Source organism: Protomyctophum parallelum, assembly GCF_964188405.1.
Source record: "Protomyctophum parallelum genome assembly, chromosome: 15".
NCBI lineage: Eukaryota > Metazoa > Chordata > Actinopteri > Myctophiformes > Myctophidae > Protomyctophum > Protomyctophum parallelum.
Genome location: NC_139710.1, coordinates 14,559,129 through 14,578,282, shown reverse-complemented (window position 1 = coordinate 14,578,282; position 19,154 = coordinate 14,559,129). Strand labels below are relative to the sequence as shown.

Genomic DNA, 19,154 nt, shown 5'->3' with positions numbered 1-19,154 from the left:
ACACACACACAACCACACACACACGAGCTGCGTTCGCTTCCCGCGTTTGCGCGTCTTACTTGTAATATTATATAATGGGTAAGCATACTGGACTATATTGTAGTAGCCTATATTATAGGCTACTACAATATAGTCCAGTATAGTACAGTAGCTTAGCAAAATAATGTGGACACGGCTTACAAAAGCGCCAAATTTTTTCCACATGTTCTCCATAACCATACATTTCATTTTGGAAGGGGGGCCACGTCATCAAGATGTCAGAAGGCGGCCATCTTGGCGTTCAAAGATGGCCGCCACCTTTTGTGGTGGTTCTGGACAACCGTGGGTCCGACCGACTCGACACCGGGCACTGCACTCCCTGTGGGGGTGTGGAATGTGTGTGTCGAATTTGAAGTCGGTGGGGCAAACGGTTCTCGAGTTACGTGGATTACAGATGTACAGACACACACAGACTTGAATATATGTCAATGGGCAATGCCCATTGGGTTTTCTTTAGATGATGGGTAAGAAGAGAGAGATGTGATGTCAGGTGGTGTGGGCTAAGAAGTGGTCAGGGCTAAGATAAAGTATATGAGATGTACAGTAAGTGCAAAGAGAGATGGTGAGGGAGGGAGAAAATGATTTGTACCAATTGACCAGACAGTAGACAGTAGTGTAACAGGTTACGGTGAGTATAGAGATGGAAATGTTCTAGCAAGCGAAGCCAGTGTATTGAGAATATGGGACATATGTGTCAGGAGTTATTTGTGAGAGGGAAGATGTATACGATGGTAGTGAGACCAGCCATGCCGTACGGTTGGAAACGGTGGCACTGATGAAAAGGAGGCACAGCTGGAGGTGGCAGAATTAAGGATGCTATGGTTGTGAAAAGGAGTGAAAAGGAAGGACATTATCAGAAATGACTAAATTAGAGGATCAGCCCAGGTTAGAAGGTTTGGGGATAAAGCAAGAGAGGTGAGGTTGAGATGGTTTAGACATGTGAAAAGGAGGGATGAGGGTACATTGGGAGAAGGATGCTGAAGATGTAGCTGCCAGGTAAGAGGATGGCCAAAGACGAGGTTTAAGGATGCTGTGAGAGATGGCATGAAGGTGGCAGGTCACAGAGGAAGATGCAGAAAACAAAACCAAATGGAGTCCATGTGTGGTCCAGCCCTATGGAATGTAAAATTCAAGCATGTGCTAATGAAAAGTATTTAAAATATATAGTTTTGATGCTCATCCTAGATCCTACTACTATAGGGGATGCAAAGCAATATGTCTGTTTATCCGTCCGACTTCTCCTACCAAATCACTCCGTTAGCACACATCTCTCTATGCACAAAAAATGATGCATGCCACAGAAAACCATCTGCACTACATTGCATCCATGTCATATTTACTGTACAAATATTGCTTTTGTATGACATACTGTTATTGCGCAACATTTCACTGTGACGCAAATTACATTACAATTTCCACATTAACCGACCCCTCCCTTTTCCCTGCGTGTGCACACACACACACACACACACGGTACTGTACAGTACACTACAGTATGGTAAAGTACAGCACAGTATGGTACAGTAACGTGCGGTACGGCACTGTACAGTACAGTAGAGTATGGTACAGTATGATACCATAAAGTATGGTACAGTACGATGCAGTACAGTACGGTACAGTGCAGTACAGTGTGGTACAGTACGGTACAGTATGGTACTGTGCAGTACGGTACGGTACAGTACGGTACAGCACGGTACAGTATGATACCGTACAGTACAGTACAGTACAGTACAGTACAGTATGGTACAGTACGGTACAGTATGGTACTGTGCAGTACGGTACGGTACGGTACAGTACGGTACAGCACGGTACAGTATGATACCGTACAGTACAGTACAGTACAGTACAGTACAGTATGGTACAGTACAGTACAGTACAGTACAGTATGGTACAGTATGATACCGTACAGTACAGTACAGTACAGTACAGTATGATACCATACAGTAAGGTACAGTACAGTACAGTACAGTATGGTACAGTACAGTACAGTATAGTACAGTACAGTACGATACCGTACAGTACAGTACAGTACAGTACAGTACAGTACAGTACAGTACAGTACAGTACAGTACAGTACAGAACAGTATGATACCATACAGTAAGGTACAGTATGATGCCCTGCAGTGCTGTACAGTATTATACAGTATGGTACAGTACATCACAAAGGTATAGCCAAATATATGCTGAAATGCAAAATCAGTCTAATATTGGTGGCCATCTTGAAATTAATGGCCGCCATCTTCTCTCACAATATGGCTGTTAGCCACTGTAGTAATATGAGTATTGTGAGACAGAAGGAAGCTTCTTAGAAATTACAAAGTTCCTAATTCAAATTCTGCACAAGAATACTGTATAATTCTGAAAAATGGCGGCCATTTTGAATTTTCATTGAAAATGTTATATTATCCAAAAGAAACATTTACCAAGTACTATGCATGGAAATATGTCCAAATATGTCTCGAATATCATATTATATCCATCACTCATAAGAAAACGGTTGTTGCTGGTGGCCATTTTGAAAAATGGCTGCTATGGGCGCCATGTTGAAAATTCAAGTTGGGTCCACATCCAAATCTTTTTAGAATGCCTTTGGCTATAAGTGTACCAAATTTCATGCTTTTATCACAAACTGAACGATTCATTGATATAGTGGAGCTAAGCTGCTGTACTAATAGTGTTATACCGATGAAGTCTAGACTGTGTCGGAGTTAACATGCTCTTCTCCTGGTTGATTTGAGACCCGAGAGAGGTTGGTGGCAGACGCGGGTCCCTCTTTAATCTGTCCACCATCACTTACATGAGCACCAAAACCAAACAGAATAGGAATACATCAAAGTAAAGTCCAAAAACGAACCATAATTGTGTACATACATTGCCAGAATGAACGAAATTATCTATTATTGGCAGATTTAGTCACTTATTGATATTCCCTATAGTTATATTGCATTCCTTGACAAGGAAAATGTATATATTGACACCAAGTTTGACCTTTTAGGTGGCTTAGAAGCTGAGATAGCTGCACTTATAGATATTACATGGCGGCCATCTTTGAACGCCAAGATGGCCGCCTTCTGACATCTTGATGACGTGGCCCCCCTTCCAAAATGAAACGTATGGTTATGGAGAACATGTGGAAAAAATTTGGCGCTTTTGTAAGCCGTGTCCACATTTCTCTAAAATATGGCCCTAAGCTACCGTACTAGTATGCTTACCCATTAAATAGGAATTGGAGATAAGAATGGTGTTTTCCACTATACTATCTTTCTAAAGATACTATATAGCAAATAACACTTGCACAGAGAGGATGGTGGTACTGTATGGTCGAGGAGTCTTATGACATCGACACTGCAGTGTTATCTATTTCAAAGAGTAGAAGAAAGTGCTGACACGTTTGCATAGCTAGCAACTCATGGTTGGGAGAGGCTTACTTCAAAATTTTAAGCAGCATTGTGTTTTCACTTTCTCTGACAGTCTCTCATGTTTACTATAAAGGTCTAAGGGTGTGAGTCTCATTAGATTTCACAGCAATGTTGCGGAGAAAAATAAGTACTTGGGTGGTGGGCAATCTGGGTCATGACATGTAGTTGAGTTGTGACAACCCCCATATTATAACCCTCGTCCATATTAACCCATTTAGGCCTGAGGCCGATTCTAAAAAGGCCTTCTAAATCCTGACCTAAGTTTTCCTTTACATTTTTGAATACTGTACATACTACAATACTGTACAGAACCCCAAAATGGGTTCCCGGCCTGAAGGGGTAAAACACCAAAAGGGGTTCCCGCCCAGAATGGGTAAAGGAAGACGGAACCTTTTTATTTTATTTTATTTTTTTACAAAGGAATATTGACATTGGAAACAACCAGTATTAGATAAGGCCAAGTTGTTATCTGTCTAACAGATAGCCGGGGTCCTGTCTCAACAAAAACACTACCGTATGTCTGTTGGCGAGCATTGGTATTGTTGCCATTATCATTGGAGTCTGCTGGGCTAGCAGGAGTGAAGGGAAATAGTCAGAAACAGAATGACAATTAGGGAGAGAGAGAGAGACACACACAGAAGAGAGACACAGAAGAGAGACAGAGCATGGATGGGGAATTTGTGAAGAATTAAATTAACGTAAAGTAAATATTTCTCTATTGTCTTCCATGATTCATTTAATGGCTGTGTGGAAGCACGGACTCCCTGCTGTGACCTGCCTCCTCAATGCAGTGCTGGAGGCCTGAGGCTGCCGAGCCATACTGTGATGTTGACTCATCACATCTGTACATGCTTGCAACCATGCAACACAGACAGACACACGCGACATTTTTCTCCCACGAGAACATTATTATTATTAGCACACGTTATCATGGGTCAACGTCAGAAATGAGTATGCAAGGGATAATCCATAAGTGTGCATTAAAAGATCGGAATAAATTACTATTCTGCACCAGAATTGTGTTTATTGCAGATTGATTTTCAAGAAAGTAGTTTCTCAGGTGTTGTCATGGGAATGACATTCTTCATGACCCTTTGATTTTGTTGAAGCATTGCTATGGGATTCCAGTGAAATTATTTCTAGTCTAGCTGCCTTCCACAACTGTCTCAGGAAATCCAAGGTTATGCTACAGTAGCATCCACATATCCCCATCCATCACATTACAAAGCATTAAGCATTTAATTTTAGGGTTTACAGTTTAGCCTAATATAATTCTACATCATGTTCATAAAGTTATTATAGCAAGTTAGAAAGAAACTGTTATATTATTAGTATAATTGTGCTACTGTATTATTTAACAAAAGCAGACATTAGTGTGACAGACTGAAAGCTTTGTGTAGTGTGTTTAAACACCCACCTCATTGATTAGGATCCAGTGACAGTCAAAGGCCACCAAGTTGGTCTCCACAACCTGCAATACAACAACATATACCATTGGTTAGCAATGATGAGAAGGACAAACATACTGATATGATTGGTGGAGAATAAGTAAATGAACGCATGCATGCACGCACGCACGCACGCACGCACATACGCATGCACGCAGACACTGTAGTGCAGTGGTAGTAATATACTTTGTGTGGTTGTTTTGGGGAAGTTAATTTACAAGCCCTCAGAGTTTCAGTCAAAAGTGCTTTCAAACACAAAAAAGGAAGTCTAGGGCACAGTGGCACAGGCACACAGGCATGCCTTTGGATGTGATGATGTGAAACTTGTTTAGCTATTTCACCTGATGTCACCTCACCTTCATTAAATTACAGATTACACACATTTCTCTCTCTCTCTCTCTCTCTCTCTCTCTCTCTCATATGCACGTACACACTATTGCAGGAAAATGAAAACTGCCTTAAAGGTGCACTTTCAGAAAGGGGAATGAATTATTAATGACGGTGTCCTCGAGAGTGACATTACACAGTTCAAGCGCTAACAACTAGCTCCCATTCACACCTCTCCTCCCTCAGCCCCCTATCCCAGGAGGCAGTACTAGCTTGTTCCTCCCCTCCCCTTACCGCAATTCACAGCCTCAGCGTGTTTCCAATAAGAGACAGCAATCACCTCCAGCGTAACATTGGAAAGACCAAAGAGTCGGTGGTGGAGTACCGTTCGGAGCAAGGAGTGTGCCCAACTCCCATCGCCATACGAGGGGAGGAGCAGGTGGAAAGCTGTGCCTGGGAGTACACATGAACAATAGACTGAACCGACAACTCTGAGGCCCTCCACAGTAGTGGTTCTCAAACGTTTTCATATCAAGGACCCCAAATTAATATGTATTTGGCTGGGGACCCCCACCTGAAAAATAAAATAAAATAAAAAATGTGCAAGGGACCCCATACAAGAAATAAAATATTCCATCTGTTTTCAATATTCTTTTTGAAAATAGCAGATCTACAAACTCACAATTCATTGCGATGCAACAAATTGTGAGCTTGTAGATCAGATATTTGGTTTAAAGTGGTAAAACTCATGTTGATACTGTATATTCAAAGGAGCTCACTTTGAGCAACACTGCCCATACAGTAACGGACAAAGAGCAAGGTGTTCTTCCTGAAGAGGCTCAGGGCCTTCAACGTGTGCAACAGGCATGCTGCAGATGTTCTACCAGTCTGTGTCCTCTTCTTTGTTGTGGTTTGTTGGGGAGATAAACATCAAAACAACGCATGGCGGCAAACTGAAGAAACTGGTTGAAGAACTAGGTGTCAGAGTTAACGCTACAATCACTCTCTCATAATTATGGAAAAGCAAACATCTAACGCGTGAGGTTTAGGGAGACCACCTTCCACCACTGAGCTGGAGGTGTACTTGTTATATTGTATCAGCGTACTCTACCATACAAATTGGTTAAAATAATGTTTTATTCATTATTAATGCATTTATTATTGAAGCTTTAAACAGGGAAATCTGGAGGTGGTTGCGGAGGGGAGGATGAGGAGCTGGAAGCTGAATGCTATCCTGGTGAACCCCTCTATGATGTACTAGTGGACACGAGGAGCACTTATCTCTCTACTATTACCTGTATCTGTTTCATGCTTACTGTTGTTGCTGCTATGACACCTGCTTTCCTCCATGGAGATCAATAACTTTTGTCTTCAATCATCTGGCACTGCACTGAACATTGTATGTATAGTGCTTTGTGTAAGCAAATAGTATAGGCAATAGTATCACCGTAAAACTGCAATGATGCATTGCAGTATGAGTCTGATGTCAAAAGTCGCGCTCCGTAGGTAATAGAAGTGTTTTGCCTTTCAAATTCAAAATTCATGTCATATAAGAACTGTTTAAAAAATAAAAATAAAACATTGCTGCAGTCTCATCTCTCATGAAGCACCAACTGACGGTTACATTTAGGTAAAATGTATTAAGAGCAAGAACATAAATGGCCGCCTACAAATCAAATACAAATCACAGGCTTAAACATGACGAAACGACTACATCTCCTATTACACGTACTGTACATGCGGTTATCTCCCGGTGCCATTAGCACCCATAATAATAAATATTAACACACACTGATAACCAATGCCAAGAAATGTAAGGTCTCTCAGGAATGTTTTTGACGGAGCGTGGCTTTACCGTTACCATAATTAATGATATTTTCTCCAAACACAGACTGTATGAAATATGAATAAATATCATAAATCATATAGCCACCACCCTCCGGAGTCCAGACTCTTTTTTTATTTGTTTTTTTAATTATTATTGGTGGAACATATTTCTTAATACCCGATTTAAAAAAAAAACACTTCGGTGGGGTAATGCGGTGGATGGATTCAAGAATGACAGCACCACACTATTCTATTCTATTTCTATCTCTTTTCAAAAGAAACTCCAGACAAAATGGCTAGAAATCCTCGACAACGCTACACATTTTCAGTTGGCCACATTAAAATGTCTTCAAACATCTCTCATCCTGTCCTTTGATCTTTAACTATTATTTCATGCAAGCTTCCCTAACCCACCTTTTCATCTCCTCTCATATCATCTGGCCTCCATTCTCCATCCCCTCCATCCCCTCCACACCACATGACCTCATCTCCTTACTCAGTCTCCTCTCTGCACCTCTCTTCCTTTCTCTTCTTTTCATTCGTCTCTTATCCATTCTGTTTTTCCCTCTCTTCATTTCTCCGCCCGTCTTTCTCCCTCTCTTCCCCCGTCTCCCCTCTTCTCTCCTGTGTACATACCACCAGTGCTCATATATCATTAGTGGTAATTGTCTAGGTGACTAACTATAGCACCGTGTGTCATAAAGCACTTCTTAGTCATAAACAAAATGAAACAGCTGGAGAGTGTGGCGGCGCGTGGCTAATAGTGGTTTAATCTCCCACAGAGTCTCCATAAAAAGTCATCATTATAGTGTCGTCAGACACCGTAAAACACTCTGCCTACGAGAAACATGGCTATATAACAGAAACAAGAAACCAGGGAGGAAGAGAAAGAGAGAGGGGGAATAAAGGCTAAAGTTAACCCGATAACTCCTAAAGACAACCTTGAACTAGGGCATTAACCAAAAGGTTGACTAATCAACTACTTGTCGACGTCATTAAAAGAAGTCGACGCCGGCCCGTCGAAAATCTAATTTGTATTTTTATTGAATTATTGTTATTACTTTTGCTCCATGTGTGCGTGTGTACAGAATGCAAACCGTAGGATTAGTTATTGTCAAGTACAAGAGTGATTCTTTCCGTTTTCCAACCGTGTTATGTTATACTGATATACTGACTGGCACCGGCAGTCCTCAGCCATTAATTACAAGCCTTTTTCAGCCAACGCACACTCACTCCCAAATGCATTGCCTTTGATGTGCCGAGATCCGCTATCAGTACTCTGTCCCAGTGATTGACAGGCTGAACTGCACAGGGTCAGAAGTCAGAACAGGAGCAGAAAACTTTATCGTGTAGTGTTGGATGAATCATTTAATGCATCTAACATTATGTAGGCCTATCATTATCCAATGTTGCTGGTTGCCAGGGAATCAATAATATTAACATAAACATGAAAGCCATACGTTAAGGGAGAAAGGATCACTTTAGGCTACTAATAAGGAAACCATATTTGATTAAGAGACATCCACTGTAGGAAATCATTAAAACGGCAGTGGAACACATTCCCAGAAGGATTGTTCAACTTTCCTGGGAAGCTGGTGTTCTTGTAGGCTGCTGCTGTCTGTCTGTAATGACACTGATGTCGCTGTCTGTGTGTCTCTGGCCGCTGCTCATTGGTGCACAGCAGTACATGTGGAACTCTGTCTGTCTGACTCTCTCTCTCTTCGATGATTCGCTCCTCATTAACAGTTCAACATTCCCAGTAGAATACAAAACAAACTCTTAGCCATGTGTACATGTGTGTATGTTCGCAAGTACGGGTGTGAAAACACTTGCCTGCACGTGTGTGTGTGTGTGTGTGTGTGTGTGTGTGTGCGTTTGCGTGCATGAACGTAATGCTCCCATTATGACTTCCCACTTCCCTGTGGCAGCCGTCTGGGCAGATGTTTCAGGCTAATTAGGGAAAGGGCAGACTCTTAACACAAGACATGACCCCTCTGGGATTCAATGCTCTTTCTCTCCATCTCTAAGTTAAGACAAGCTTGCTCAACGCCCATTGCCAACCAAGGTACAGTTGCTTGGCAGTCTGGTCAGCTAGTGGTCATCAGGGCCCTGTTCGCTTAATGTTACCCCACTGATGGTTCTGTTCTGGGCTTAGTTCCATTCTCTGCTCAGCCCACTTTACCACTATTAGGCCGGTGTGTCTTCAAGTTGCCACACAGATATATACATTTAAATATTAAATAAATACGCAAAAAATAAATATAACACACACACACACACACACACACACACACACACACACACACACACACACACACACACACACACACACACACACACACACACACACACACACACACACACACACACACACACACACACACACACACACACACACACACACGATCTGAGACGGGTTGGGTATTGTACCAATCATGATAATGGCTTTATTAAAATGCTATGTTCCCAGTGGATGGCAGTGATGGGCTGCTCCATAATGGAATCTAACAGCTACCTTGCAGCCTACAATAAGAAACAATTCAATGGAATGATATGTTAAATGATTAAATCATTAAAAAAATAGTTGCAGTTGCCTAACCACTACAGGGTTTTCATGATTCTGAACCCATTCCATGTGCGTGCGTGCGTGTGCGTGCGCGTGTGCGTGTGCTTGTTAGGCTGCACAACAGTGACACTTTGTGGTGTGTTAGGTTGCGCAACAGTGAAAATATGCTATTTCCGTGCTCAGACCCAGGGACCCAGGGACACAGCCAGCCAGGGACACAGGGACACAGCCAGCCAGGGACACAGGGACACAGCCAGCCAGGGACACACATACTGTAGCTGTCTATAGGAGTGGTTGCACCACTCAAAGTAATTAAGTCCACTAACACACACTCTAGAGGACTTCATGCAGGCACAAATTTCACAGGGGTAAATTCTATCATATACGTATGACTACACCCAGGGTTGAATCTAATCAGTATGTTGAAAACAAATATTGATTGTGTTTTCCCAAAGTCAGAAACTAGGCATAATGCTGTGGACCCAAGGAGCAATGTTGCCCTGTAACATGATATCAATGTACCACTGCTGCTGTGTTAGCTCCCAGGACACAAGACATCTACAATAATTACAGCTACAGTATCTGTATCGAACCCAGAGCTGCATTCTGACCCTGAAGCGACCCTTTCTCTCTCTCTCGCTTTGCCCAAGAGAACAGAAAAGCCATTGATTCTGGCAGTGTGGTGTTGGCTGACATTTGGAGTCAAGGTTTTAGTCTTTGTGCCAAGGCCTGATCTGGACAAAATCAGGATAGATTAATCAATGCACCGCAAATGTACACATTCTCACACACATATAGACACTGCACGCATGCACACGCATGCATGCACGCACGCGCACGCATACAGCCATGGTCTATGTAGCCAAATAAATGAATACATCCAGAATACTGAACTCAGGACCAAGCTGCATGTGAAAGTGTGTGAAAGTGTGTGAAAGGCTGGATGTGAGGCATGCTGTGTGTATGTGGTGCACTGTATAAGTGCTTTGAATGATTAGAAGACTATAGGGACTAGGAAGGCGCAGAAGTATGTATGAAATCCATTTATTTACTACAGTATGCAATACACAAATTGCAATACACAAATGATTACACTGTTTACATCTTTACACACAATGCCTATTATGCTCTCTCTTGAATTATTTGTCTTTGTTGTACTTTCACAAAAATCAGAATGGCTAGAAAATTGTAATGCTCAGTGAGATTTTGCCTATAACTTATAAGCGCATACAGTAGTTGGGGTGGTGTTCGTGCGCGCATGCACGTGCACTATGTGGGCGTTGCTATTGAATGAAGGCTTCTAAATTGAAAATTAGTTGTGTAATTCAATTTCATGCACTATTTGTGATTAAATCAAGCAAATAGCCCATGGCGCAGCCCCTAAACCAGGCGTATGAAACTCCCCAAACAGAAATGCTAAGGAGACAATCTCACAAAAGCAGACAAGCACAATAAAATTAAATGAAAATAAAATTGTGCTACTGTACATTAAACACACGTACACAAACTTTTGCCAGTAGTGTCGGATAGCTCTATTCTTACTGCATGGGGAATTCCATAATCGTGATGCTTTTAATCACTGGATCAGGGAAAGCAATATATTGAACAAGTCCATTGGCCCCGCCATGCCAACATTTTTGATCACTGCTATCAACTCATTATGTTCCTCTGTGTGTGTGTGTGTGTGTGTGTGTGTGTGTGTGTGTGTGTGTGTGTGTGTGTGTGTGTGTGTGTGCGTGTGTGTGTGTGTGCACGTGCGTGCTGAGATATGGGGAAGTGATTACTTTTATACTGTTATCATCTCAGGCCTAATGCTCCACAAGGGGAACGACTAGGGAGAGAGGGAGGAAGTAGTAAGTAGGGGGGCCTAGCGACGGTGGCGGAGGGAATATCCCACGGGCCCTGATGCGAGATTGACAGCCCATGCCCCACCCCCCCGCCCTCACAGCCCACTGAATGGGACCGCTTCGGGATTCGGGAAAGTTGATTAATTAGTCTCTTCATTTTTCAGTTCAAGTGGTAAAGTTAACGTGGGCATGTGTCCATCTTTATGATTACTGTTGTTGTCTTTCACCGGCATGCGACTTCACTCAGCTCCACTCATTGTGGATAGAGCTGTTGTGTTTGTTGTGGTTCCATTTCCAATGACACGTTTACTCCATCTATCTTGCCCAGCTCTTTTGAAAGAGTCTGTGGTTCTGGTTCTGTTCAAAACTCCACTTTACCCACAGGCGACTGCAAAAAACGGTTCACAGCCAGCAACACCGGAGCAAATATACGTCTGTACTCTGGAACGCGCAGCCAGACGAGCCAGCCAGTAAGCAGCCCAGTTTAAACACTCTTTCCGGTGGGCGCCGTGAAGGGCCCTTCACAATAAAGCGTCTCCCTTTACCTACCCAATGAACTACTATTTTTACACTGGTTACTATTGACAGGAAATGTAGTCTTAGTCGCGGTAACTTAACAGCGTGTGTTTGTGGGAGAGAGAGCCAGAGAGAGAGAGAGAGTGTTTACACTTTACAGTATACTACAGTAGGAGCGGCAGCTGGGCCCTCTCCCCCTGCGGGCCCTGATGCGACTGCTTTCCCTGCTTCCCCTATATTGCCGCCCCTGCCGAGCGACAACAAACAAAGAGGAAGTACAGTAGGGAGGAGAGTAAGAGAGGGGAGGAGGGACAGAGAGGGATGCAGAAATGAAATGGCATAAAGAGAAGGCCATCCAAAACAGAGACACAAATATTTCTGTTTAATTGCTGCAGTCGCTAAATGTCGACACGACAAAATATAATGCAGCACTCTTTAATATGCAAACTGTTCCAGCTCCCATACCTGTAACGGAGTGTACTCAGACTGTGTGGCCCTTTATGCAGCTGAAAATATTGCGTCAGGCAGCCTGGGCTAAATACTGTAAGTCAATTTACCTCCACTTGTAGATTAGTTTAGATTAGATTGGATTGCATTACATTATAGCTATATTGTCCAGCCAGGCATGAAATTTGCCTTTGGTCTTAGCATTAAAACTGGAATTACATACTGTACATGCAGTCAAAGAGTAAAAGACATTGCACGTAAAACGCGGTGCAGGCATTAATCATGTCGACAGCAAAAGGATTCAAAAACAGTTAGGCATTATAAAATGAACTTAATAGAAAGCACACAGATCACAGAATTCTGCTGCATGGAAAAGTTTCTATCCTTTGTGTTAGGGTTAACGTTACCATACTAAGATATTGCACAGCAGCTTTAGAAATTGTTTGATAGAGTGATGCACTTTTGTAGACTGAACCAGTTAGTCAAGTGTATAGCCCAAAATCCTATGGAAACTATGAAAAGGATTAGTTTAAATAAATAAAGGCACAGATTATATACACATCTGTCATCATGTGTGTCTCAGTTCCGGCCTTTATTTCCTCTACAATATTCTCCTCCCTGCATGTCTCCCTTCTCTCCCACTGTGTATTTAGCTCATGCTAGCTGCTGGTAAATATACTGTACTTTTTAATCTGCTACAATTATTTGAGAGCTTAAGATACATTGATTTACATTACAGATTTAAGTTATTAGTACTAAACCTAGTGATACATTATTATTAAGCTAAATAATTAAAATCTGCAATAATTAAAATCAGCCCCACCTTTACCTGTGGCAACATTAAGAATGTATTAATGCATGACTAATGAATGTGATTTTGAAATGGAACATTCTGCAAGTACTTTTACTTTGGTATTGTAAGTATTCTGATGACATAACTTTTGTTATGTTTACTTTTTATTTTTGCCATTGCTACTTGACTTAAACATATGAGTTCGACCCCCACTTTTAGTGCAAAGGCCACACACACACACACACACACACACACACGAAAGGCTGGCAGACATACATTCAGTGAGCACATGCTGCCAAGTTGAATCCCCTGTGTTCTTGCTGTCATGTTACATGAACATACACACGCACAGCAAACTGTCGACCTTAAACAGTGTGTATGTCAACCTCAAACATTAATAGGTGGGGGATGTCACAACACGATCAAAGGAGATTACACGTAATACATGCTGTCAGTCTCCGTCACACACACACACACACACACACACACACACACACACACACACACACACACACACACACACACACACACACACACACACACACACACACACACACACACACACACACACACACACACAGTTGACTCATGCTGTGGTGGACAGTTATGCAAAGAAGTGGACAGATGCTAAACGCATGCATGCACACGCACGCACACATCTATCCGAGGTTAGACATAAGGTGCATCAACATAGCAGAAAGTAAAGTATACAGCATATAAGACCAGTGTGGTTAAGATTAATAGTACTGTATGCTTTCAGTGCTAGAGATATTTGTAGGACACACTATAATAACTATGATTAATTGTGTTTTTGGCAGGTGAAATCTCAACCAATTTTCACTCTGGTTGGCTTTGAGGACCTAGTCATGATTGGCTGCCCCGAGTCTGAACCCATACTCTGAAACGCCGCCTAAGCCAATGCCTCCAAGGCCGTGAAAGGCCGCAAGGCAGAAGTGTTAATCCATAACTCTATGGCTGGCCAGCAGCTCAGAGCGCCTCACAACAGCTGCTAATGCTATGAGCTAACTGGAGCTACACAACAAAACACAGTGATTGAACCAACAAAAGAACGTTGGAAACGAACGCAAACAACGGCCGAGAGGTCGTCACAGAGAAACATACACGTAAAAAAAAAAGCGCTCCTTCCACCTGGCAGTTAACACATTGAGTACGCCGACTGCCTTCAAAATATAGGCTATAGAATACCGGAGGTGTCTGATCGCTTTTACTTTGAAAGCCATGAACCGGAAACACTTTCCTAAAAAAGTTGACTTTACAAAGTGACCTCAACATCCCCGATCATCTTAATATATTGTTTTACGCTCCAAAAAGCGTTCATATTTTGCGGGAGAGACGGATGAGGAGCAGAAAATAAGCGCCAGCATATCGCTCTATTCATCACCACGGAGAGCGCCCTGGATTAGGAGCTACGAGTCATTATTTCCGTCTCGCTAACGTGGGAGTCAATAATAAGCTAATAGTTGCACTGAGCGTTAGCATACGGCAAGCGAAAAGCGAAATGCCAAAAAAATAAATAGGAAAAATTCTGAATATTAATATCTCGCCCCGCATCGCTGGGATGTCGCTAGGACGTCCTCAGACGTCCTTAGAACTCTACGTTCGGTATCCTATGACGTTCTCAGGCGTCCTACGTGTGTGATACGCGTGTTTTTTTATATGAAACCAATGCAACTTTGTGTGTACCGTGTATGTTGGCTTTTTATGGTCATTTACTGCACCAAGCTATCATGACTATGCTCATGTTTCTACATCATAATATCTTAGAAGTTATAGCATTGAGACTATAGCATTGACATAGCCCTGTAAATTCCCTCTCATGTGTGACCATGGCCACTTATACTGAAGAACATAAGCGACAAAGCCCACACTTCAAAGAGAATGGTAAGATCTGTCTCTCTCACGTGTGTGTCTGTGGGCGTGCTTTATATATTTGACCACTATCAGAGATTAAAAAAAAACAATTCTGCATTAACTGGATAGTTGATAATATTCACATAATAATATAAATCTGCTATACAATTTAAGACAGCTAATTCTGAAAGACATTTCCCACCTTATTTATGTTTTCAATAAGGTATCTGCAGCACCAAAAGAATATTGTCAAAAGTACAATAAAACATTTCATTTAAATGCAAATGTCCCCCCCATAGTGTCAGATAAAAATCATAAAACATTGAAACTGACATAATTGGACTACCGTACCATCAAAATGTCATACTGTGATATACCAACTGAAGATGAGGGAGAATAAGTCATTACTGAAAGTAACCAAGTTGTTATGTGAACGCTACCATTACTGTGATATTATATTACATGTGAACGCTACCATTACTGTAATATTATATTACATGTGAACGCTACCATTACTGTGATATTATATTACATGTTGTTATGTGAACGCTACCATTACTGTGATATTATATTACATGTTATGTGAACGCTACCATTACTGTGATATTATATTACATGTGAACGCTACCATTACTGTGATATTATATTACATGTTGTTATGTGAACGCTACCATTACTGTGATATTATATTACATGTTAACGCTACCATTACTGTGATATTATATTACATGTTAACGCTACCATTACTGTGATATTATATTACATGTGAACGCTACCATTACTGTGATATTATATTACATGTGAACGCTACCATTACTGTGATACTATATTACATGTGAACGCTACCATTACTGTGATATTATATTACATGTGAACGCTACCATTACTGTGACATTATATTACATGTGAACGCTACCATTACTGTGATATTATATTACATGCACATACTCTATAAAGACGTCTGTCGTCCATGACAACATTTCCTGCAGATCGAACTTTGGAGAGCAATACTGCAGTAAATGGACGTTTCAATTTAATTTGTGCTCCTATATTAAGTTATCACAACTGTGGTTGGGAAACTCATATGCACAGTTACTTTTCAGGAAATGGAAATAACCTGTGTTGCAATGGATCGGACATAGTTCATATTTAGTCACAAGCTCTTGTTAATATAATACTTTTCAAAAACAAATACATAAATAGTGGCAGTTATGTACATGAGATATGGCATGAGGTGCGGCAATAAGACAGGGTTAAACATAGCAGCAGTTGCAGCAAGGTGCAGCACTAGAACAGTGACAGATGTGACAAACAGGCCTTTGTGCAAAAAAGGTCTCACGAGTGGGTGACAAAATCCACACGAGGACAGGAAAAACTGTCTGATGTGAAGGAAAGTATATATTCCAGTGCGGCAGGCCAGCTTGAAGACAGGCGGTATGCAGGCCCTGTTTAACGGTGGTGTCTCTTGATACTGCGGCAGAGCTTGCTAGGCTGTGGTCATAGTAGTGGTGTGAACAGATTGTGGCAGGTGTGGTGAACGTCCTTGATGAAAGATGAGCTTTGTCTATCCACGGCTTCTAGTACAATTACTAGAGGGAGGCAAGCTTCCCTCACTTCATTACCTTTATAATTAAGAAAAATATCGCCCTTATATTTTTAATTTAAATTTGTCATTTACGTCATATTGTGTCTTTATTGATGTCTGTGCTTGCACCGTTTGTTTTACATCACCATTACATCACCTAATCAACATGAGTTAGACTTTAATATATTAGCGCCCCTCACTTCACACGGTGTGATTTTGAAACACAATTCTGGCTTTAAATTGTGTCTATAATACTGCCCAGCCCTAAAAAGTCATGTTTTTTCTTGGAGCGGCAAAGAAATCCCCCCACAGAATAAGCAGTAAATATGATTTATCACCACCTGTCTTTCTTTGGATGATAACAATACATCCTGTGCTACTTTAACAAGGCAGAATGTTGTTGATCAGCTTACAGCCCTCTTTTCTTTTCAAGTTAATACAAAAGTTGACATCATTTGAATAGAATCATGTTGAAAAGAAAGTCCCACCCAAGATAAATAGCTCCCCCCAAGATAAATAGCTACAATCCTGAAGCAAACCTGGGGATATTATTCTTGGAATCTATTCAGGATGTAGCCCTGTACAGCTCATTGAGCAGAACATGTCATTGATCAAGGCATAAGTATCTACTATCTACTGTATGCTGGGTTTCTTGTTTACTGAGTGTGCAAATTAAAGGGGCAAAACCACTTTGACTGAAACACGCACAGCTGATTTGAGCCAGCTAGAGATGCGAGCTGCAGTGTATGATCACAAGACCTGAAGCAAAACTCTGTCTCAAACTGACATGATGTGTCCTGGATATGAGAGTGCTACTGACACCTACTGTAGTTGCACAGAAACCCATGAATACAATTAGGGTATTGTAATGGAATGTAGACACAGTGGCTATACATCAGTGATTCTCAACATTTTTTATTTCAAGGTATGCATTAGACCATCAACCTCTACTTGATCAGATTTTCATCTTTGGGACCCCAGTGTTACTTAGGGTGTACACACCGCATCGACAGACGGCTACTATAGTGCTTGATGTCCCTTTTCAACTACAAACACCTGAACATATCCATGCTTTAATCATCAGGAATTATAGCAGTAAAGATAACCACTGCACAGCAGGGTGCGCAGTGGCAGCGCACGCAATTTCGATGCCTTATTGCTACAAGGTTCGACCCGACATTCCACCACACCTATCACCTGTTGGGGGCTTAAAACATATACCAGATACAAAGGTTATTGTTGGCTACACAAAGGTTTGGCTTTGCCTCAAGGTTACAGACATGGACAATTGAGGTTTCTGCCCTACAGCGACAATATGTATCGTATACAGTAGCTTGCTCCCTGATACACAGAGCATGTGTGCACATCAGCCCATAAGATTATGAGTTCATGGGGTCTTTGTGCATTCTCCCAATAACTAGTGACTCTACATCACCTCCATTACTGTCTATTTAATTAGTTGGATTCAGCAATGACCCACTAAGTCTATAAAAGGCCTGCCTGTGTGTGTGTGTGTGTGTCTGTGTGTGTGTGTGCATGTGTCCGTGCGTGTGGACATTGTCACTTTGCAAACCAATTTTACAAGGTAATTTTATTTTATTTTTTTACCTTTTTTTATACCACGTTTTTGCAACCCATTTTTTCACTCAGCTTGAATTATCTAATGTAATCCTGGGCGCTACACTTCATCTGCCAACCTGGGGGGGCAGCGGACTGACCTCATGCTTCCTTCAATGCATGAGGAGTCCAAGCTGCTTCTTTTCACCTGACAGGGGGGAGTTTCCCCGGCCGGACGTAGCGTGTGGAAGAACACGTTATTCTGACCAGTTCCTTTCCCCTCCATCAGGCGCCCCGGCTGGCCAGGGGGAGGCAGTTTAGAGACCAGGAACTCCACACAGAAAGGTTATTTTCTTTTTGTCTATTCCATACACGAACATACACACACGCACGCACCAGCGCACACACACACGCACACACGCGTGCACGCACAAAAAATAAAAAAGCCACCAGACCTCATCTTGACAAGGTCTGACCCTGCCTCCCTGCCTACCAGCTCGCCTTGCACTCCTTCCACATTATCGATCAATCACTCACTTTCTGATGAAAACAAGTAAAAAGGAAGAGCAGAGTCATTCACTTTTTGTGTCCCCTCAGCACGCAACCTCTCTCTCTCTCTCTCTTGTAATAAAGTGGCAGGACAACAGGGGTCTGTAATAGTGTGTGTGCTGATGACAGAGGGTAACAGGGGTCAGGGCCAACATTCAAGACATCTATCATCTCGTAGGATAGGCGCACGCACACATGCAATGCATGCACAGGTGTGTAGCGCTTAGTGTGAGTGTGTGTATGTGTGTGTGTGTACTTGTATTACTATCAAATGTATAGAATTTCAGAAATAGACATTGTGAGGAGACCAACTCAAATGAAAAACTGTTGTTTTCTGAGTTAGGCTTACAATTAGACAAAAG

The 19,154-nt window shown here is 41.9% G+C and overlaps 1 protein-coding gene across 2 annotated transcripts in view; it reads right to left on the bottom strand.

Moving 5' to 3' along the window:
- The window catches only part of grid2 (glutamate receptor, ionotropic, delta 2), a 765,355-nt gene that overhangs the window by 242,329 nt on the left and 503,872 nt on the right, over positions 1-19,154 (bottom strand). For both annotated transcript variants that reach the window (XM_083784600.1, XM_083784599.1), the window contains one exon: positions 4,876-4,929. In XM_083784600.1, the coding sequence (XP_083640726.1) occupies positions 4,876-4,929 (54 nt within the window). The remainder of the gene's footprint in view (positions 1-4,875; positions 4,930-19,154) is intronic.